Source organism: Oncorhynchus kisutch, linkage group LG5 (genome assembly GCF_002021735.2).
Source record: "Oncorhynchus kisutch isolate 150728-3 linkage group LG5, Okis_V2, whole genome shotgun sequence".
Taxonomy (NCBI): Eukaryota; Metazoa; Chordata; class Actinopteri; order Salmoniformes; family Salmonidae; genus Oncorhynchus; species Oncorhynchus kisutch.
Genome location: NC_034178.2, coordinates 68,831,714 through 68,854,302, shown reverse-complemented (window position 1 = coordinate 68,854,302; position 22,589 = coordinate 68,831,714). Strand labels below are relative to the sequence as shown.

Below are 22,589 nucleotides of genomic sequence, written 5' to 3'. Positions count from 1 at the left end.
GGGGATGTTTTTCATCATCAGGGACTGGGAAACTGGTCAGAATTGAAGGAATGATGGATGGCGCTAAATACAGGGAAATTCTTGAGGGAAACCTGTTTCAGTCTTCCAGAGATTTGAGACTGGGACAGAGGTTCACCTTCCAGCAGGACAATGACCCTAAGCATACTGCTAAAGCAAAACTCGAGTGGGTTAAGGGGAAACATTTAAATGTCTTGGAATGGCCTAGTCAAAGCCCAGACCTCAATCCAACCAATTGAGAATCTGTGGTATGACTTAAAGATTGCTGTACACTCCAAAAGGGTTCTTTGGTTGTCCCCATTGGAGAACCCTTTTTGGTTCCAGGTAGAAACCTTTTGGGTTCCATGTTGTACCCTATGTGAAATGATTCTACATGGAACCCAAAAGAGTTCTACCTGGAACCAAAATGGTTCTACATGGAACCAAAAAGGGTTTTTCAGTGTTATTTTATGGGGACAGCCGAAGAACCCTTTAATGTTCTAGATTGTGTCAAGAATCTAAAAGGGTTCTTCGGCTGTCCACATAGGAGAACAATTTGAAGAACCCCTTTCGTTCCAGGTAGAACCCCATGTAGAGCCTTTTTGGAGCCAAAAAGGGTTCTACCTGGAACCAAAAAGGGTTCTCCTACGGGGACAGCTGAAGAACCCTTTTGGGACCATTTTTTCTAACAGTGTAGCTCCAAAAGCCGGTCCCCACTCTCCACACGGATCTCATCCTGATAACAAAAGGAGAGGTCAAAGGTCACGGTCACAGTGAAAACAGGGGAACCAGGTAGCCTGATTGCTGTCAAATCAGTTTGCTTTGTGCTTTTAACCAACTCTTATGAAGTTAGGGAACTAGCAGAAACAAAAAAGATCTGGGGCCTGAGGATAAGGTAGAGTAAACAGACAGACAGACAAACAGGAACCCGTCCAACTTGAAGGAGCTGGAGCAGTTTTGCCTTCAACAATGGGCAAAAATCCCAGTGGCTAGATTTGCCAAGCTTATAGAGAGAGACATATCTCAAGAGACTTGCAGCTATAATTGCTGCAAAGGGTGGCTCTACAAAGTATTGACTTTGGGGGGGCTGAATTGTTATGCACGCTGAAGTTTTCAGTGTTTTTGTCTTATTTCTTGTTTGTTTTTACAAGAAAAAGTATTTTGCATTTTCAAAGTGGTAGGCATGTTGTGTAAATCAAATGATACAACCCCCCCAAAAATCTATTTTAATTCCAGGTTGTAAGACAACAATATAGGAAAAATGCCAAGGGGGGTGAATACTTTTGCAAGGCACTGTACTATCCTGGTCCAGACAGATGAATTACTAGCCTGGTCCAGACAGATGAATTACTAGCCTGGTCCAGACAGATGAATTACTAGCCTGGTCCAGACAGATGAATTACTAGCCTGGTCCAGATAGATTAATTACTATCCTGGTCCAGATAGATGAATTACTAGCCTGGTCCAGACAGATGAATTACTATCCTGGTCCAGACAGATTAATTACTAGCCTGGTCCAGACAGATGAATTACTATCCTGGTCCAGACAGATGAATTACTAGCCTGGTCCAGACAGATTGATTACTAGCCTGGTCCAGACAGATTAATTACTAGCCTGGTCCAAACAGATTAATTACTAGCCTGGTCCCAGAGATGCTGTTTATGCTCAGTCTATTCCTACTATGTGGATCAGACTAACAAACTACTGTACAGCTGTAACATATATAAAGTTGTAAATTCCAATGAACAAAAGCGTCTTACCTCGTGTAAACCTTTCCTTATCTCACCTAACATCGACAGCACATCCTTGGTGGCAATAACTCCTAAAAGACAGGCAGATTTCAGAAATAAATCAATTATATGCACAAGCCCAAGGAAGCAAGTTTTGTACTCCACTCCAGAGGAACTTGACTCAAAATCACACATTCCCTAATGATCTCCAGTAGAAACATGCCCATAAGTAGGCCTGGAACTTGAATGAAGGGAGAAAGTGAACCAGAGCTGGGTCCTACACACAGTCATAGGTCCTACCCAATGATGTCATACAGTATGTCTGTAGACATTCTCTTACCGTGTTCGCTGGCCAGTGTGATGAGCAGCTGGTGGTCCTGCATGGTGGGTTTAGAGAGAGAGATGAGCCAGGAGCCCTGAGGACTATCCATCTTCCTAGAGAAGGCTGTTTCTAGTAGCTCCAGGAGCCGGTCCCCACTCTCCACACGGAACTCATCCTGACCAGGAGACAGAGATGTCACAGGGTTAGGGCAAAGTTATTTAGTTAGAGAAGGCTGTCTCTACACTTAAAAGCTACACTCCAAAAGGGTTCTTCGGTTGTCCCCATAGGAGAACCCTTTTTGGTTCCAGGCAGAAACCTTTTGTTTTCCATGTTGTACCCTATGTGAAATGATTCTACCTGGAACCTAAAAGAGTTCTACCTTGAACCAAAATGGTTCTACTTCGAACCAAAAAGGGTTCTTCAAAGTGTTATTTTATGGGGACAGCCGTAGAACCCTTTTAGGTTCTAGAATGTATCTAGAACCTAAAAGGGTTCTTCGGCTGTCCCCATAAGAGAACAATTTGAAGAACCCTTTTTGTTCCAGGTAGAACCCCATGTAGAGCCCTTTTTACAGAGGGGTCTACATGGCACCCAAAAGGGTTCTCCTATGGGGACAGCTGAAGAACCCGTTTGGAACCATTTTTTCTAACAGTGTAGCTCCAAAAGCCGGTCCCCACTCTCCACACGGATCTCATCCTGATAACAACAGGAGAGGTCAAAGGTCACGGTGAAAACAGGGGAACCAGGTAGCCTGATTGCTGTCAGATCAGTTTGCTTTGTGCTTTTAACCAACTCCTATGAAGTTAAGGAACTAGCAGAAACAAAAATCTGGGGCCTGAGGATAAGGTAGAATAAACAGACAGACAGACAAACAAATTCACAACTGTTAAACAGTGGAGGATAAAAGACAAGGCCAGGTGGTGATGTTGTCTGTCGTTGTCATTGCATGCATGTTTTAATAAATCAATCTACTGCCAAGTATTGCGTTTAATTAATCACACTCCTGTGTAGGAGCTGCTGTTTCCAAAACAAAACATGTCGTTCTGTGGATCTGAGAGTTTCTCTCTTCCTCCCTGCTGGGTACTACTGGTTACTCTGCAGCGGTTGGCGTGACAACCCAAAAGGTCACATTGATTATAATCGCATTGCTTTGTGCTGTTTCCATGGTGACGGAAGACTCTTGGGTGATGGATGGGGTGTGACGGATGGCGAGGAGGATGTTGTGTTTAAGGACCGACTGTCAGAGGACAGGAAGGGCTGTCTTCTGTCTGTCTGTTAACTCCTGTTTGTCTCACAGTGAAGGACAACAATGGAGCTAATCTGAATCTATTGGCTAGCCTGGTTAAAAACAGACTGAACACTACACTCACTACAGTTTAACCAGGCTGATTTCATCCCATCATGCCATATTGATTCAATTATAGATTCAACTAGTAGGCATGAAATTATTGTAGGGAATTGTCTAAGAAACAGCAGCAATATAGTGCTGCATTACTATGGTCCTATAAAATCGGCATGATGTTAATCTCAGCAAAAAAAGAAACGTCCCTTTTTCAGGACCCTGTCTTTCAAAGATAATTTCGTAAAAATCCAAATAACTTCACAGCATCATCGGACTGAGCTTGTAACGCTGTGCGTTACAGGGAAGACATCCTCCTCCCTCATGTGGTACCCTTCCTGCAGGCTCATACTGACACTCTCCAGCATGACAATGCCACCAGCCATACTGCTCGTTCTGTGCGTGATTTCCTGCAAGACAGGAATGTCAGTGTTCTGCCATGGCCAGTGAAGAGCCCGGATCCCAATCTCATTGAGCATGTCTGGGACCTGTTGGATCGGAGGGTGAGGGCTAGGGCCATTCCCCCAGAAATGCCCGGGAACTTGCAGGTGCCTTGGTGGAAGAGTGGGGTAACATCTCACAGCAAGAACCGGCAAATCTGGTGCAGTCCATGAGGAGGAGATGCACTGCAGTACTTAATGCAGCTGGTGGCCACACCAGATACTGGCTGTTACTTTTGATTTTGACCCCCCTTTGTTCAGGGAAACATTATTCCATTTCTGTTAGTCACACGTCTGTGGAACTTGTTCAGTTTATGTCTCAGTTGTTGAATCTTGATATGTTCATACAAATATTTACACATGTTAAGTTTGCTGGAAATGAACGTAGGTGACAGTGAGAAGACGTTTCTTTTTTTGCTGAGTTTAGTTAGTCACTTTATGGTCCTCAACGTTGTGGAACTCAACGGTGTGGAACTCAACGGTGTGGTACTCACACAGTCAACGCTGTCTGACATGTTGAGGATGATGTAGCCCTTCCCAGCCAGATCGCTCCAGTCCACACAGATCACCTGGTGGTTACACGAAGAGAGGAGTTAATATGAGCCAGCACGAGGTTGTTAAACCAATTTACCCTCAAAATACACAGTTCAATAGTGTGACAGAGTGAGCTCAAACTAGAGTCTCCTAAGTGGTAACCCGCTGAACTAAAGCTTGGGCATTACCTCAGGGAGTTAACAAAGTCTTCAGGTCTCAGGTTACTCATCATATGATCATAGTTTACTGAACTACATGAGAGATACTACTGAACCTGTACCTGAATCCGTACCTGAATCCGTACCCGAACCTGTACCCGTCCCTATACTCGTACCTATACCTGAACTTGAACGTGAACCTGTACTCGCACCTGTACCTGAACTTGAACTTGAATGAAGGAACCTGTACCTGAACCTGAACCTGTACCTGAACCTGTACCTGTACCTGAACCCGTACTCGTACCTGTACCTGAACTTGAACCTGTACTCGTACCTGTACCTGAACCTGAACCTGAACTTGAACTTGAATGGAGGAACCTGTACCTGGACTTGAACTTGAACCTGAACCTGAACTCGTACCTGTACCTGAACTTGAACCTGTACCCAAACCTGTACTCGTACCTGTACCGGAACCTGTACCTGAACCTGTACCTGAACTTGAACTTGAATGGAGGAATCTGAACCTGAACCTGAACTCGTACCTGTACCTGAACTTGAACCTGTACTCAAACCTGTACTCGTACCTGTACCTGTACCTGAACCTGTACCTGAACCTGTACCTGAACATGTACCTGAACCTGTACCTGTACCTGTACCTGTACATGAACCTGTACCTGTACCTGTACCTGTACCTGAAGCTGAAGCTGTACCTGTACCTGAACCTGTACCTGAAGCTGTACCTGAACCTGTACCTGTACCTGAACCTGTACCTGAAGCTGTACCTGAACCTGTACCTGAACCTAAACCTGTACCTGTACCTGTACCTAAACCTGTACCTGTACCTGTACCTAAACCTGTACCTGTACCTAAACCTGTACCTGTACCTAAACCTGTACCTGTACCTAAACCTGTACCTGTACCTGTACCTGAACCTGTACCTGAACCTGTACCTGAACCTGTACCTAAACCTGAACCCGTACTCGTACCTGTACCTGAACTTGAACCTGTACTCGTACCTGTACCTGAACCTGAACCTGAACTTGAACTTGAATGGAGGAACCTGTACCTGGACTTGAACTTGAACCTGAACCTGAACTCGTACCTGTACCTGAACTTGAACCTGTACCCAAACCTGTACTCGTACCTGTACCGGAACCTGTACCTGAACCTGTACCTGAACTTGAACTTGAATGGAGGAATCTGAACCTGAACCTGAACTCGTACCTGTACCTGAACTTGAACCTGTACTCAAACCTGTACTCGTACCTGTACCTGTACCTGAACCTGTACCTGAACCTGTACCTGAACATGTACCTGAACCTGTACCTGTACCTGTACCTGTACCTGTACATGAACCTGTACCTGAACATGTACCTGTACCTGTACCTGTACCTGAAGCTGAAGCTGTACCTGTACCTGAACCTGTACCTGAAGCTGTACCTGAACCTGTACCTGTACCTGAACCTGTACCTGAAGCTGTACCTGAACCTAAACCTGTACCTGTACCTGTACCTAAACCTGTACCTGTACCTGTACCTAAACCTGTACCTGTACCTGTACCTAAACCTGTACCTGTACCTAAACCTGTACCTGTACCTAAACCTGTACCTGTACCTGTACCTGAACCTGTACCTGTACCTGAACCTGTACCTGAACCTGAACCTGTACCTAAACCTGTACCTAAACCTGTACCTGAACCTAAACCTGTACCTGTACCTGTACCTGCTGTATCTCCTGTGAGAAGTGTGCACCATGGAGGATCTCTGTCTCTGTTAACAGCTCTGTTCCTCCATTTTTAACCTCCTGCTCCTCCTGCCTCCTCTCCTCCTCCTCCTGGCCCTCCCTCCCTTCCTCCAGACGATCCCAGGAGTCCTCTGTGAAGCCGACTGTGGGGGCCAAAGAAGCAGAGGGGACCGTGGTCAGGGGAGAGATGGACCCTCCTCTCCCCCTGTCACTCCCAGGTCCTCCAAGGACCACTGTCTCCTCTTCATCCTCTTCCTCCACCACCTCCTCCCGGTCTTCTGTATGAATGTTGTCCGGCTGGAGGGGCCCAAAGCTGGGGAAGAGACCCACCTCTGGGAGGGTGGGTCTGGAGGTGGCGATGGAGACGTCAGGCTCAGTGGTGGGACTCTCCCTCTTCATCTCCCCATCCGTCTCCTCTTCCTCCTCTGCTACCTCTACCTCCACTGTGTCCCCAGGAGGTGATTCCTGGCCCCCGTGTACAGGGACATATTGTGGGTCTAAGGTGGTGGAGTCTACAGGAACCACCGGGTCAGCAGCAGGGATGGTGGTGGTAGTAGACAGGCCCTGGTTCTGGGCATAGCCAGGCTCTACGGGGAGGCCACTGGACTCTCTCTCCATCTCCCATAACTCCCGCTCCAGGTTCTCCATCGCAGTCATGAACGGAGAAGTGTGGTTCCCCTGTCTGGGTTCCTCCATAGTTGAGGTGGAGGACTGGGAGAGGGTTTGACTGTAACCTGAGAAAATCAAGAAGAAATGGTAGTACTTGATTTTAGAGTACAGCGATGACCAGGTATTTACTAGTACACACAGTAGTAACCGATGAATTACTTGTTGTTTTATTTGGAATGCGGTAACAGATTAGGTTTAACTCAGGGAGGCTCTTTAACTCTGTGATGTGACATGTGACATGTGTCAGTGTGGCTGAGACAAATGTATTATCCACAACACAGACAGGAATGTCAATCCCTATTGAAAAAGTTTGGCATGAGCCCTCAAAATCCTCAAAAAAAGTTATACTGCTGAACCATTGAGAGCATCTTGACTGACTGCGTCACTACTTGGTATGGCAACTGCACCGCCTTCGATCGCATGGCGCTACAGAGGGTGGTGCGGACAGCCCAGTACATCACTGGGGCCCGAGCTACCTCTCATCCAGGCGGTGTTAAAGGAAGGCCCGGAAAATTGTTGAAGACTCCAGCTACCCAAGCCATAAACTGTTCTCTCGGCTTCCAAACAGCAAGTCCAACACCAACAGGCTCCGGAACAGCTTCTACCGCCAAACCATAAGACTGATGTATAGCTAACAAAAGGCCTATATGGACTACAGGCAGGTATTGACCTTTTTTATTTTGTACACTCACAGATCTCTACACACTCATTCACACACACACACACACTTAATTTGCTCACATATACACACACACACACACACACACACATACGATCATTATATACACTGCTGCTACTCTGTTTATCATATATCCTGATGCCTAGTCCCCTTACCACTATCTACCTCCATCACTCTAGTATCCCATCACATTATCAGTACTGGCCCTAGAACTGAGCCTGTAATATAGCTTTCTTAATTTCTCGTGTTCTTCCTATTTCTATTTCTCATGTGTTTTTGTTCTACTTTACTTTATATTATAATATTTTTTGTACTGATACTGATTGCTGCATTGTTGGGAAAGAGCGGAGGACTAAGCTAATGCTGAAAGACAACTGGCATAACAATGAGTCCGGGAACTGTACTGCAGACACTGTAACTCTTCTATCTCTGTCGAGTCATTCATGTTCGTCATGCCGTTGAACGAACAGAGACAGAGAGGACCTAGCTAAAAACACAAACACACTCGGTTCCAAAACCATAGCCTGGTCCCAGATCTGTTTGTGCTGTCTTGCCAACTCCTATAGACAGCACATAGACTGAACCACCAGGCTAAACTAGGCTATATAACCACAGAGGCTACAGAGACTAAACTGCTGCTGGTGTTTTTTTGCCTGAAAGTCGACTCCACCCGATATCTGCAGCGTGGAATCCCATTTGCCACCGCGGTACAGCCCTGGGTTCAAATACTAACTGAAATCCTTCAGATATTTAGTGTCTGCTCTAGCCTGCCTGGAGTACCAGGTGGGTGGGGATTTGCCATTTTGGGACTATTCCATTTGTCTTTTAAGCTAGGCGAGTTCAATCAAGCACAGATTAAGTATTTTAAATTTTTCAAATATGATTTGAATCCAGGTCTGCCACTTTGGCCTGTGAAAGATATTCTCATTCCCCCTTCTGCATAATGCAACGAGTCAGACTCCACTTTCTCTGCAGTGCTCTGCCTGTGCCCAGCCTACCAAAATAAACAGTTCTGAGCCGAACTATACCCATTTCAGCAGTACCATAATCACTTCTACAGTGTGTCTGGTGCTGCTGTTTGAGACATGCTACCTGCTGCCATGTATTCCCACTATCGAGGGTCTTCCCTGTCTTTCTCCTGTCCTTGGCACAAAATAATGGACAAGGTGTAGCAGGGGAACTCTGAAGTCTGACAGGAAGGACTGTCATATACATAGTCTACGTACCTCTGAGGGACTTCCTGTCTAGATCAGTGATGTTGACTTGGTCTCTGACATCGTCCCAGAGATTAACAGAGGACTGGAGAGGCTTGTTGTCTTCACCGTCCTCACTGAAGAACCCTGAGGACTCCTGGGACGTGTCCTGCTGGGAGGTCTCCCGTCCCTGGGAGGTTAGGCCTGGTACCGTGGTGGGGCTGCCTGGAACTACAGAGAAAAAATTATACTTTATTGTCTTGATTTATTATTTACTTTATTGTCAATCCACAGACATTTGTATTTTGCTTATAGCCCAACCCCAAAGACACAAACACTCTCCCTGGACCAGTTTCTCAGGGGTTAAATACCTTGCTCAAAGGCACAACGGCAGGAGATTGCATCTAGGGTACTTATGCCAGTGAGGCTCCAGTTGCCATGCCAGATTGCATCTAGGGTACTGATGCCAGTGAGGCTCCAGTTGCCATGCCAGATTGCATCTAGGGTACTGATGCCAGTGAGGCTCCAGTTGCCATGCCAGATTGCATCTAGGGTACTGATGCCAGTGAGCCTCCAGTTGCCATGCCTCACCAGATTTTTCAGTCGGATATTGGAAATTAACCGCTGGTCCACTTCTCTAACCTACCGGTCATCATCTCAGGCTGCTCCTCCACATCTAGATCCAGGTCAATGAGGGACAGAGGAGAGGGCTGGGAGGTGGACAGCAAGGTGGGTGGTCCATCACTCAACAGGGTGTCACAGGACAACAGGAACAACAGTGTGATGGAGCCTGGAAAGAAAGAGTGAAGGAAAGAAAGATTTCCACACAGTTCTTAGTTAATACCAGGTAAGTACCAGCTTAAATCAGCTGTGAAATAAACCAAGACAAGATTTTCACTGTCAACTGTTTTTTGATCAGATAAATAGCAGTCAAATTGCCATTTTTCTACAGTGTTAAATTGTGGCTACATACTGTAGAGCTGTCTTATACGGCCTGTGTGTATTTTTTATTTCACCTTTATTTAACCAGGTAGGCAAGTTGAGAACAAGTTCTCATTTACAATTGTGACCTGGTCAAGATAAAGCAATCCAGTTCGACACATACAACAACACAGAGTTACACATGGAGTAAAACAAACATAGTCAATAATACAGTATAAACAAGTCTATATACGATGTGAGCAAATGAGGTGAGATAAGGGAGGTAAAGGCAAAAAAAAGGCCATGGTGGCGAAGTAAATACAATATAGCAAGTAAAACACTGGAATGGTAGATTTGCAGTGGAAGAATGTGCAAAGTAGAGAGAGAAATAATGGGGTGCAAAGGAGCTAAATAAATAAATACAGTAGGGGGAGAGGTAGTTGTTCGGGCTAAATTATAGATGGGCTATGTACAGGTGCAGTAATCTGTGAGCTGCTCTGACAGCTGGTGCTTAAAGCTAGTGAGGGAGATAAGTGTTTCCAGTTTCAGAAATGTTTGTAGTTCTCTCCCAGTCATTGGCAGCAGAGAACTGGAAGGAGAGGCGGCCAAAGGAGGAATTGGTTTTGGGGGTGACCAGAGAGATATACCTGCTGGAGCGCGTGCTACAGGTGGGTGCTGCTATTGTGACCAGCGAGCTGAGATAAGGTGGGGCTTTACCTAGCAGGGTCTTGTAGATGACCTGGAGCCAGTGGGTTTGGCGACGAGTATGAAGCGAGTGCCAGGCAACGAGAGCGTACAGGTCGCAGTGGTGGGTAGTATATGGGGATTTGGTGACAAAACGGACGGCACTGTGATAGACTGCATCCAATTTATTGAGTAGGTTATTGGAGGCTATTTCCTGGCCACAGGATAGGACGCTGGCATGGCCGAGATAGATGGACAATGAGGTAACTAAGCACTTAACCTGCTTAACCACAGAGGCTTTCTCTATGCAGAGTCAAGGAGTCTTGTAAAACAGGCTTTTTCAACATGCCAGGACACCGGCTCAGCCACATGGCAGAAAGAGTCACCAAGACAAGACAGAGGTTTATTCCTTCAAAACACATGTTCCATTTACCACGCCGTGGCTTTTATATGCAGAGTCACAGAGGCTTGTAGTTAGATAAGGGCAAGCCAGTGGAGCTGGCAGAACTTCTGTCACATTGATTAAAACTCAAACCCATCACTGTTCTCTTCCTGGTGTGGCTCTGTCTGTCTCTGCTGGCTCTCCAAACACATCACGTGTGTGTGTGTGTGTGTGTGTGTGTGTGTGTGTGTGTGTGTGTGTGTGTGTGTGTGTGTGTGTGTGTGTGTGTGTGTGTGTGTGTGTGTGTGTGTGTGTGTAAAGCTAGGGCTCCTAAGCAGAGCAAAGAATGAGGCTCATGGTACTGTATGTACCAGAAATCTTCAATCCCTCCCAGCCACCAGCTAAAAATCTTCAATCCCTCCCAGCCACCAGCTAAAAAAACTTCAATCCCTCCCAGCCACCAGCTAAAAATCTTCAATCCCTCCCAGCCACCAGCTAAAAAACTTCAATCCCTCCCAGCCACCAGCTAAAAATCTTCAATCCCTCCCAGCCACAAGCTAAAAAGCTTAAATTCCTCACAGCCACCAGCTAAAAAGTTCCAATCTCTCCCAGCTGCAAGATAAAAAGTTTCCAATCTCTCCCAGACACCAGCTAAATAGTTCCAATCCCTCCCAGCTGCAAGATAAAAAGCTTCACAGAGAAGTAAACATTTAAATCCCTTCACTGATACAGCCAGAGCGGATGTTCAGAAGCAAGTGACTTTTCTGGGTCTCTTCCTCTCAGCAGCTACTGCATAAATAAAAGTTAGCAGAAGCGAGAAACCCCCAACCCTCCACTGGATAACTTGCCAGTCTGCAGGGGCTAGGGGTTTAGGGGCTAGGGGTTTAAGGGCTAGGGGCTAGGGGTTTAAGGGCTAGGGGTTTAAGGGCTAGGGGTTAAAGGGCTAGGGGTTTAAGGGCTAGGGGTTTAAGGGCTAGGGGTTAGGGGCTAGGGGTTAGGGGCTAGGGGTTTAAGGGCTAGGGGTTTAAGGGCTAGGGGTTTAAGGGCTAGGGGTTTAAGGGCTAGGGGTTTAAGGGCTAGGGGTTTAGGGGCTAGGGATTTAGGGGTACAGGAGCTAGGGGTTAGGGGCTAGGGGTTTAAGGGCTAGGGGTTTATTAAGGGCTAGGGGTTTAGGGGCTAGGGGTTTAGGGGTACAAGAGCTAGGGGTTAGGGGCTAGGGGTTTAAGGGCTAGGGGTTTAAGGGCTAGGGGTTTAAGGGCTAGGGGTTTAGGGGCTAGGGGTTTAGGGGTACAGGAGCTAGGGGTTAGGGGCTAGGGGTTTAAGGGCTAGGGGTTTAAGGGCTAGGGGTTTAGGGGCTAGGGGTGTAGGGGTACAGGAGCTAGGGGCTAGGGGTTTAAGGGCTAGGGGTTTAGGGGCTAGGGGTTTAAGGGCTAGGGGTTTAAGGGCTAGGGGTTTAGGGGCTAGGGGTTTAGGGGCTAGGGGTTTAAGGGCTAGGGGTTTAGGGGCTAGGGGTTTATTAAGGGCTAGGGGTTTAGGGGCTAGGGGTTTATTAAGGGCTAGGGGTTTAGGGGCTAGGGGTTTAGGGGTACAAGAGCTAGGGGTTAGGGGCTAGGGGTTTAAGGGCTAGGGGTTTAAGGGCTAGGGGTTTAAGGGCTAGGGGTTTAGGGGCTAGGGGTTTAGGGGTACAGGAGCTAGGGGTTAGGGGCTAGGGGTTTAAGGGCTAGGGGTTTAGGGGCTAGGGGTGTAGGGGTACAGGAGCTAGGGGCTAGGGGTTTAAGGGCTAGGGGTTTAGGGGCTAGGGGTTTAAGGGCTAGGGGTTTAAGGGCTAGGGGTTTAGGGGCTAGGGGTTTAGGGGCTAGGGGTTTAAGGGCTAGGGGTTTAGGGGCTAGGGGTTTAGGGGTACAGGAGCTAGGGGCTAGGGGTTTAAGGGCTAGGGGTTTAAGGGCTAGGGGTTTAAGGGCTAGGTGTTTAAGGGCTAGGGGTTTAAGGGCTAGGGGTTTAAGGGCTAGGGGTTTAAGGGCTAGGAGTTTAGGGGCTAGGGGTTTAGGGGTACAGGAGCTAGGGGTTGGGGGCTAGGGGTTTAAGGGCTAGGGGTTTAAGGGCTAGGGGTTTAGGGGTTTAGGGGTACAGGAGCTAGGGGTTAGGGGCTAGGGGTTTAAGGGCTAGGGGTTTATTAAGGGCTAGGGGTTTAGGGGTACAAGAGCTAGGGGTTAGGGGCTAGGAGTTTAAGGGCTAGGGGTTTAAGGACTAGGGGTTTAAGGGCTAGGGGTTTAGGGGCTAGGGGTGTAGGGGTACAGGAGCTAGGGGTTAGGGGCTAGGGGTGTAAGGGCTAGGGGTTTAAGGGCTAGGGGTTTAGGGGCTAGGGGTGTAGGGGTACAGGAGCTAGGGGTTAGGGGCTAGGGGTTTAAGGGCTAGGGGTTTAGGGGTACAGGAGCTAGGGGTTAGGGGCTAGGGGTTTAAGGGCTAGGGGTTTAGGGGTACAGGAGCTAGGGGTTAGGGGCTAGGGGTTTAAGGGCTAGGGGTTTATTAAGGGCTAGGGGTTTAGGGGCTAGGGGTTTAGGGGTACAAGAGCTAGGGGTTAGGGGCTAGGTGTTTAAGGGCTAGGGGTTTAAGGGCTAGGGGTTTAAGGGCTAGGGGTTTAGGGGCTAGGGGTTTAGGGGTACAGGAGCTAGGGGTTAGGGGCTAGGGGTTTAAGGGCTAGGTGTTTAAGGGCTAGGGGTTTAGGGGCTAGGGGTGTAGGGGTACAGGAGCTAGGGGCTAGGGGTTTAAGGGCTAGGGGTTTAGGGGCTAGGGGTTTAAGGGCTAGGGGTTTAAGGGCTAGGGGTTTAGGGGCTAGGGGTTTAGGGGCTAGGGGTTTAAGGGCTAGGGGTTTAGGGGCTAGGGGTTTATTAAGGGCTAGGGGTTTAGGGGCTAGGGGTTTATTAAGGGCTAGGGGTTTAGGGGCTAGGGGTTTAGGGGTACAAGAGCTAGGGGTTAGGGGCTAGGGGTTTAAGGGCTAGGGGTTTAAGGGCTAGGGGTTTAAGGGCTAGGGGTTTAGGGGCTAGGGGTTTAGGGGTACAGGAGCTAGGGGTTAGGGGCTAGGGGTTTAAGGGCTAGGGGTTTAGGGGCTAGGGGTGTAGGGGTACAGGAGCTAGGGGCTAGGGGTTTAAGGGCTAGGGGTTTAGGGGCTAGGGGTTTAAGGGCTAGGGGTTTAAGGGCTAGGGGTTTAGGGGCTAGGGGTTTAGGGGCTAGGGGTTTAAGGGCTAGGGGTTTAGGGGCTAGGGGTTTAGGGGTACAGGAGCTAGGGGCTAGGGGTTTAAGGGCTAGGGGTTTAAGGGCTAGGGGTTTAGGGGCTAGGGGTTTAAGGGCTAGGGGTTTAAGGGCTAGGGGTTTAAGGGCTAGGGGTTTAAGGGCTAGGAGTTTAGGGGCTAGGGGTTTAGGGGTACAGGAGCTAGGGGTTGGGGGCTAGGGGTTTAAGGGCTAGGGGTTTAAGGGCTAGGGGTTTAGGGGTTTAGGGGTACAGGAGCTAGGGGTTAGGGGCTAGGGGTTTAAGGGCTAGGGGTTTATTAAGGGCTAGGGGTTTAGGGGTACAAGAGCTAGGGGTTAGGGGCTAGGAGTTTAAGGGCTAGGGGTTTAAGGACTAGGGGTTTAAGGGCTAGGGGTTTAGGGGCTAGGGGTGTAGGGGTACAGGAGCTAGGGGTTAGGGGCTAGGGGTGTAAGGGCTAGGGGTTTAAGGGCTAGGGGTTTAGGGGCTAGGGGTGTAGGGGTACAGGAGCTAGGGGTTAGGGGCTAGGGGTTTAAGGGCTAGGGGTTTAGGGGTACAGGAGCTAGGGGTTAGGGGCTAGGGGTTTAAGGGCTAGGGGTTTAGGGGCTAGGGGCTTATGTTGGTATCTCTGTTGGTAGGCTACATAGCATGCCTTGGTTTTAGCTCAGCGGGCTAACACTGCTGCTGTGATCAACTGGGTTTGAACCTACGTCTCATGAACAGTCACACCATACGGCTTGTGTTAGCCCGCCGAGCTAAAGGCTAGAGCTCAGGGAGCTAACACAAGCCTTCAGGCAGGTCTCAGGCAACGTATGGCATCATGGAAACATGTTCCACTGAACCACATCCATTACACTGGGCTATTGGCCAACTATCATAGTACTGCTCTGGCTCTGTGCTCTCTAAGTTCCCACATGGCTGCGCCTGTGGCTAACCTTGGGTACCTTCCCAATGACTCCCCATTACCTACATAGTGGCTCTGGTCAAAAGAAGTGCACTATGCAGGGAATAGGGTGCCATTTGGAAAGCAGCTCTTCATCACTGAGGGGCTGACGTATACAACAGTGCTGTATTCTACATTTAGCTTCAAGGACAAGACTTGAAGGTCACAGGAGAAAGACTATGGAATAGGTCCAATCAAATCGAGCCTCAACTGGCGATAGCAGACACCCGATTAGCGGATGTTTTGGCAATGTTGGAGATGGAACTGCGTTGGAAGCCATCTTGCGATCATTGCCACACCCGTCCCACTCACGTTACAAGTTCAGAAGGAGAAAGTGTAGGCTGTATAGAAAATAGAAAAATCATTCAACTAAATAATGAGGGTTTCTATCATCATAATGGAGGTGTAGATTACATCTCACATTCCAGTGTTCCTAATGGAGGTGTAGATTCCATCTCGCATTCCAGTGTTCCTAATGGAGGTGTAGATTCCATCTCGCATTCCAGTGTTCCTAATGGAGGTGTAGATTCCATCTCACATTCCAGTGTTCCTAATGGAAGTGTAGATTCCATCTCACATTCCAGTGTTCCTAATGGAGGTATAGATTCCATCTCACATTCCAGTGTTCCTAATGGAAGTGTAGATTCCATCTCACATTCCAGTGTTCATAATGGAGGTGTAGATTCCATCTCGCATTCCAGTGTTCCTAATGGAAGTGTAGATTACATCTCACATTCCAGTGTTCCTAATGGAGGTGTAGATTCCATCTCACATTCCAGTGTTCATAATGGAGGTGTAGATTCCATCTCGCATTCCAGTGTTCCTAATGGAAGTGTAGATTACATCTCACATTCCAGTGTTCCTAATGGAGGTGTAGATTCCATCTCACATTCCAGTGTTCATAATGGAGGTGTAGATTCCATCTCGCATTCCAGTGTTCCTAATGGAAGTGTAGATTCCATCTCACATTCCAGTGTTCATAATGGAGGTGTAGATTCCATCTCGCATTCCAGTGTTCCTAATGGAGGTGTAGATTCCATCTCGCATTCCAGTGTTCCTAATGGAGGTGTAGATTCCATCTCGCATTCCAGTGTTCCTAATGGAGGTGTAGATTCCATCTCGCATTCCAGTGTTCCTAATGGAGGTGTAGATTCCATCTCGCATTCCAGTGTTCCTAGTGGAGGTGTAGATTCCATCTCGCATTCCAGTGTTCCTAATGGAGGTGTAGATTCCATCTCGCATTCCAGTGTTCCTAATGGAAGTGTAGATTACATCTCACATTCCAGTGTTCCTAATGGATGTGTAGATTCCATCTCACATTCCAGTGTTCCTAATGGAAGTGTAGATTACATCTCACATTCCAGTGTTCCTAATGGAGGTGTAGATTCCATCTCGCATTCCAGTGTTCCTAATGGAAGTGTAGATTACATCTCACATTCCAGTGTTCCTAATGGAGGTGTAGATTCCATCTCACATTCCAGTGTTCATAATGGAGGTGTAGATTCCATCTCACATTCCAGTGTTCATAATGGAGGTGTAGATTCCATCTCACATTCCAGTGTTCCTAATGGAGGTGTAGATTCCATCTCACATTCCAGTGTTCCTAATGGAGGTGTAGATTCCATCTCACATTCCAGTGTTCCTAATGGAGGTGTAGATTCCATCTCACATTCCAGTGTTCCTAATGGAGGTGTAGATTCCATCTCACATTCCAGTGTTCCTAATGGAGGTGTAGATTCCATCTCACATTCCAGTGTTCCTAATGGAGGTGTAGATTCCATCTCACATTCCAGTGTTCCTAATGGAGGTGTAGATTCCATCTCACAATCCAGTGTTCCTAATGGAGGTGTAGATTCCATCTCACATTCCAGTGTTCCTAATGGAGGTGTAGATTCCATCTCGCATTCCAGTGTTCCTAATGGAGGTGTAGATTCCATCTCACATTCCAGTGTTCCTAATGGAGGTGTAGATTCCATCTCATATTCCAGTGTTCCTAATGGAGGTGTAGATTCCATCTCACATTCCAGTGTTCCTAATGGAGGTGTAGATTCCATCTCACATTCCAGTGTTCCTAATGGAGGTGTAGATTCCATCTCACATTCCAGTGTTCCTAATGGAGGTGTAGATTCCATCTCACATTCCAGTGTTCCTAATGGAGGTGTAGATTCCATCTCACATTCCAGTGTTCCTAATGGAGGTGTAGATTCCATCTCACATTCCAGTGTTCCTAATGGAGGTGTAGATTCCATCTCACATTCCAGTGTTCCTAATGGAGGTGTAGATTCCATCTCACATTCCAGTGTTCCAACCTGTAAACCAGGCTGTATTCTGTTAATGCGACTCCCTGCAGCCAATGACAATGTCCGCTTTAGGTATAATGCAAGGAGCCACTTGTGGATTTGACAGTTCTAACGCAGTTCCATCTCAGACACTCCAAAACAACCGCTATAACCGCATGTTTCTGGAGTTTTACCACTCACAAAACTTTACTTTCAATGTAATTTCATTGACCAATATGTGATGTGAATGGACACTACTGACCTCACATGTAGTTAACTCATACACGCCCAATGCACATAAACAACAGCAACAAGAACAGCATCAATGATAGTCATTGTGGATTAAATCAAATTGATACTCTTGGTAATTGTTTCTTTTACTTGGAACAGGATTTTAGGATGATCCCTGAGTGATTGTGCAAAATCTTTTGCTTCTTCAGTTGATACAATTCTCTCTTGCCCCTAAATCTCCCTGTTTGAGTCAGATTCCCTCTAAATCTCTCTCTGTTGGAGTCAGATTCCCTCTAAATCTCCCTGTTGGAGTCAGATTCCCTCTAAATCTCCCTGTTGGAGTCAGATTCCCTCTAAATCTCCCTGTTTGAGTCAGATTCCCTCTAAATCTCTCTCTGTTGGAGTCAGATTCCCTCTAAATCTCCCTGTTGGAGTCAGATTCCCTCTAAATCTCCCTGTTGGAGTCAGATTCCCTCTAAATCTCCCTGTTGGAGTCAGATTCCCTCTAAATCTCCCTGTTGGAGTCAGATTCCCTCTAAATCTCCCTGTTGGAGTCAGATTCCCTCTAAATCTCCCTGTTGGAGTCAGATTCCCTCTAAATCTCCCTGTTGGAGTCAGATTCCCTCTAAATCTCCCTGTTGGAGTCAGATTCCCTCTAAATCTCCCTGTTGGAGTCAGATTCCCTCTAAATCTCCCTGTTGGAGTCAGATTCCCTCTAAATCTCCCTGTTGGAGTCAGATTCCCTCTAAATCTCCCTGTTGGAGTCAGATTCCCTCTAAATCTCCCTGTTGGAGTCAGATTCCCTCTAAATCTCCCTGTTGGAGTCAGATTCCCTCTAAATCTCCCTGTTGGAGTCAGATTCCCTCTAAATCTCCCTGTTGGAGTCAGATTCCCTCTAAATCTCCCTGTTGGAGTCAGATTCCCTGTGTTCACTGGATCAGATAGCAGCCATTTGTTTTGTTTTATTTAACCTTTATTTAACGAGGCAAGTCAGTTAAGAACAAATTCTTATTTATAATGAGGTCCTACCCCAGCCAAACCCGGACGACGCTGGGCCAATTGTGCACCGCCCTATGGGACTCCCAATCACAGCTGGTTGTGATGCAGCTTGGATTCAAACCAGGGTGTCTGTAGTGACGCCTCAAACACTGAGATGGAGTGCCTTAGACTGCTGCGCCACTCGGGAGCTGCAGCGAGTTGCAGGGTATTCATGTGGAGTATCAAATCAAATCAAACTTACAGCAGGTATAAAGGTTGTGCGCTAGCTCCCTCAACATTACAGTAGTCAACATTACAGTAGTAGTCAACATTACAGTAGTCATCATTACAGTAATCAACATTACAGTAGTCAACATTACAGTACATTAGTCAACATTACAGTAGTCAACATTACAGTACAGTCGTCAACATTACAGTACATTAGTCAACATTACAGTAGTCAACATTACAGTAGTCAACATTGCAGTACAGTAGTCAACATTACAGTAGTCAACATTACAGTAGTCATCATTACAGTAATCAACATTACAGTACATTAGTCAACATTACAGTAGTCAACATTACAGTACAGTCGTCAACATTACAGTACATTAGTCAACATTACAGTAGTCAACATTACAGTAGTCAACATTACAGTACAGTAGTCAACATTACAGTAGTCAACATTACAGTAGTCATCATTACAGTAATCAACATTACAGTAGTCAACATTACAGTACATTAGTCAACATTACAGTAGTCAACATTACAGTAGTCAACATTACAGTACAGTAGTCAACATTACAGTAGTAGTCAACATTACAGTAATAGTCAACATTACAGTAATCAACATTACAGTAGTCAACATTACAGTAGTCAACATTACAGTACATTAGTCAACATTACAGTAGTCAACATTACAGTAGTCATCATTACAGTAATCAACATTACAGTAGTCAACATTACAGTACATTAGTCAACATTACAGTAGTCAACATTACAGTACAGTCGTCAACATTACAGTACATTAGTCAACATTACAGTAGTCAACATTACAGTAGTCAACATTACAGTAGTCAACATTACAGTACAGTAGTCAACATTACAGTAGTCATCATTACAGTAATCAACATTACAGTAGTCAACATTACAGTACATTAGTCAACATTACAGTAGTCAACATTACAGTAGTCAACATTACAGTACAGTAGTCAACATTACAGTAGTAGTCAACATTACAGTAATAGTCAACATTACAGTAGTCATCATTACAGTAATCAACATTACAGTAGTCAACATTACAGTACATTAGTCAACATTACAGTAGTCAACATTACAGTAGTCAACATTACAGTACAGTCGTCAACATTACAGTACACTAGTCAACATTACAGTAGTCAACATTACAGTAGTCAACATTGCAGTACAGTAGTCAACATTACAGTAGTCAACATTACAGTACAGTAGTCAACATTACAGTAGTCAACATTACAGTAGTCATTATTACAGTACATTAGTCAACATTACAGTAGTCAACATTACAGTAATAGTCAACATTACAGAAATCAACATTACAGAAATCAACATTACAGTAATAGTCAACATTACAGTAGTCAACATTACAGAAATCAACAGTACAGTACAGTAGTCAACATTACAGTACAGTAGTCAACATTACAGTAGTCAACATTACAGTAGTAGTCAACATTACAGTACAGTAGTCAACATTACAGTAGTCAACATTACAGTAGTCAACATTACAGTACAGTAGTCAACATTACAGTAGTCAACATTGCAGTAGTAATCAACATTACAGTAGTAATAAAATAAAAAATGACAATAAGTCAAATAAGTATGAAGTACAAGCGTTACAGTAGTGATGATCAGGATAGATTGTCATTGACTCCTCTCTGCTCTCCTGATGATCTCTGTAAAGACCAATGTTGTTAACCATCTGGAAGTGAACCGTATCCTTCACTTTTTGGACTGTTCTCACAACCAGTGGCCCTACACTGCAAGGGCATCCTTCACATGTGCAGTCGCTGCTCTGCACCCCACTGGGCATTGATTTTGTGTGTGATTCTTCATCTTTGTGTGTGTGTGTGTGTGTGTGTGTGTGTGTGTGTGTGTGTGTGTGTGTGTATGTGTGAATTACATGTAGTAGAATGACACAGGTTCCAGTAACTTTGTTATCTGCATTACAGGATTTTCATAGGCGTCTTCCCATAATGGTGATCAATAGCATGATAAATGACTATTCTCTGCTCGCAATAGTTTCCAGGATCCTGCTGTCTGCTGTAGGTGCACTCACAATCACTGCACTGCATTGGACACCCTTCATACAGATATATTCAATATCTCCCTATCCCAGTCTGTTGTCCCCACATGCTTCAAGATGGCCACTATTGTCCCTGTACCTAAGAAAGCAAAGGTAATTGAACTAAATGACTATCGCCCGTAGCACTCACCTCTGTCATCATGAAGTGTTTTGAGAGACTAGTCAAGGATCATATCACCTCCACCTTAACTGCCACCCTAGACTCACTTCAATTTGCTTACCTCCCCAAAAGATCCACAGACGATGCAATGGCCACCACACTGCACACTGCCCTGTTCCATCTGGACAAGAGGCATACCTATGTAAGAATGCTGTTCATTGACTATAGCTCAGCATTCAACACCATAGTACCCTCCAAGCTCATCATCAAGCTCGAGGCCCTGGGTCTGAACCCCGCCCTGTGCAACTGGGTCCTGGATTTCCTGACGGGTCACCCCCAGGTGGTGAAGGTAGAAAACAACACCTCCTCTTCGCTGATCCTCAACACTGGGACCCCACAAGGGTGCGTGCTCAGCCCCCTCCTGTACTCCCTGTTCACCCATGACTGTGTGGCCATGCACGCCTCCAACTCAATCATCAAGTTTGCAGACGACACAACAGTAGTAGGCTTGATTACCAACAACAAATGACACAGCCTACAGGGAGGAGGTGAGGGCTCTGGGAGTGTGGTGCCAGAAAAAGAACCTCTCACTCAACGTCAACAAAACTAAGGAGATGACCGTGGACTTCAGGAAACAGCAGAGGGACCGCTGTGGTGAAGGTGGAAAGCCGAGTTCCTCGGCGTACACTTCACTGACGATCTGAAATGGTCCACCCACACAAACAGTGTGGTGAAGAAGGCGCAATAGCAACAGCGCCTCTTCAACCTCAGGAGGCTGAATAAATTTGGCTTAACACCTAAAACCCTCACAAACTTTTACAGATGGACAATCGAGAGCATCCTGCCAGGCTGTATCACCGGTTGGTATGGTAACTGCATCAACAACCCATCACCTGGGGCAAACCTTCTACCCTCCAGGACACCTACAGCACCCAATGCCACAGGAAGGCCAAGAAAATCATCAAGGACCATAACCACCCGAGCCACTGCCTGTTCACCCTGCTATCATCCAGAAGGCGAGGTCAGTACAGGTGCATCGAAGCTGGGACCGAGAGACTGAAAAACAGCTTCTATCTCAAGGCCATCAGACTGTTAAACAGCCATCACTAGCACATCAGAGGCGGCTGCCTATAGACATAGATTAGGAATCACTGGCCACTTTAAGGAAATTAAACACTAGCCACTTTAATAATGTATCTGTATCTGCATTACTCATCTCATATGTGTAAACTGTACTCTATACTATTCTACGGTATCTTAGTCACTTTAATTATTTGTAAATATTGCATCACCCATCTCATATGTATATACTGTACTCTATACTATGGCACTGTATCTTAAAACTAAAACTAAATGCATGCTCTTCAACCAATTGCTGCCCGCACCTGCCCGCCCGACTAGCATCACTACTCTGGATGGTTCTGACTTAGAATATGTGGACAACTACAAATACCTAGGTGTCTGGTTAGACTGTAAACTCTCCTTCCAGACTCACATCAAACATCTCCAATCCAAAATTAAATCTAGAATCGGCTTCCTATTTCGCAACAAAGCCTCCTTCACTCATGCTGCCAAACATACCCTCGTAAAACTGACTATCCTACCGATTCTTGACTTCGGTGATGTCATTTACAAAATTGCCTCCAACACTCTACTCAGCAAATTGGACGTAGTCTATCACAGT

General features: G+C 46.2%; 1 protein-coding gene across 1 annotated transcript in view; it reads right to left on the bottom strand.

Moving 5' to 3' along the window:
• The window catches only part of LOC109879082 (podocalyxin-like protein 2), a 41,133-nt gene that overhangs the window by 9,047 nt on the left and 9,497 nt on the right, over positions 1-22,589 (bottom strand). The window contains exons 2-7 of the mRNA XM_020471269.2: positions 9,452-9,595; positions 8,839-9,036; positions 6,244-6,998; positions 4,324-4,398; positions 2,069-2,225; positions 1,759-1,820 (exon numbers count right to left, since the gene is read on the bottom strand). Coding sequence (XP_020326858.1) covers positions 1,759-1,820; positions 2,069-2,225; positions 4,324-4,398; positions 6,244-6,998; positions 8,839-9,036; positions 9,452-9,595 — 1,391 coding nt within the window. The remainder of the gene's footprint in view (positions 1-1,758; positions 1,821-2,068; positions 2,226-4,323; positions 4,399-6,243; positions 6,999-8,838; positions 9,037-9,451; positions 9,596-22,589) is intronic.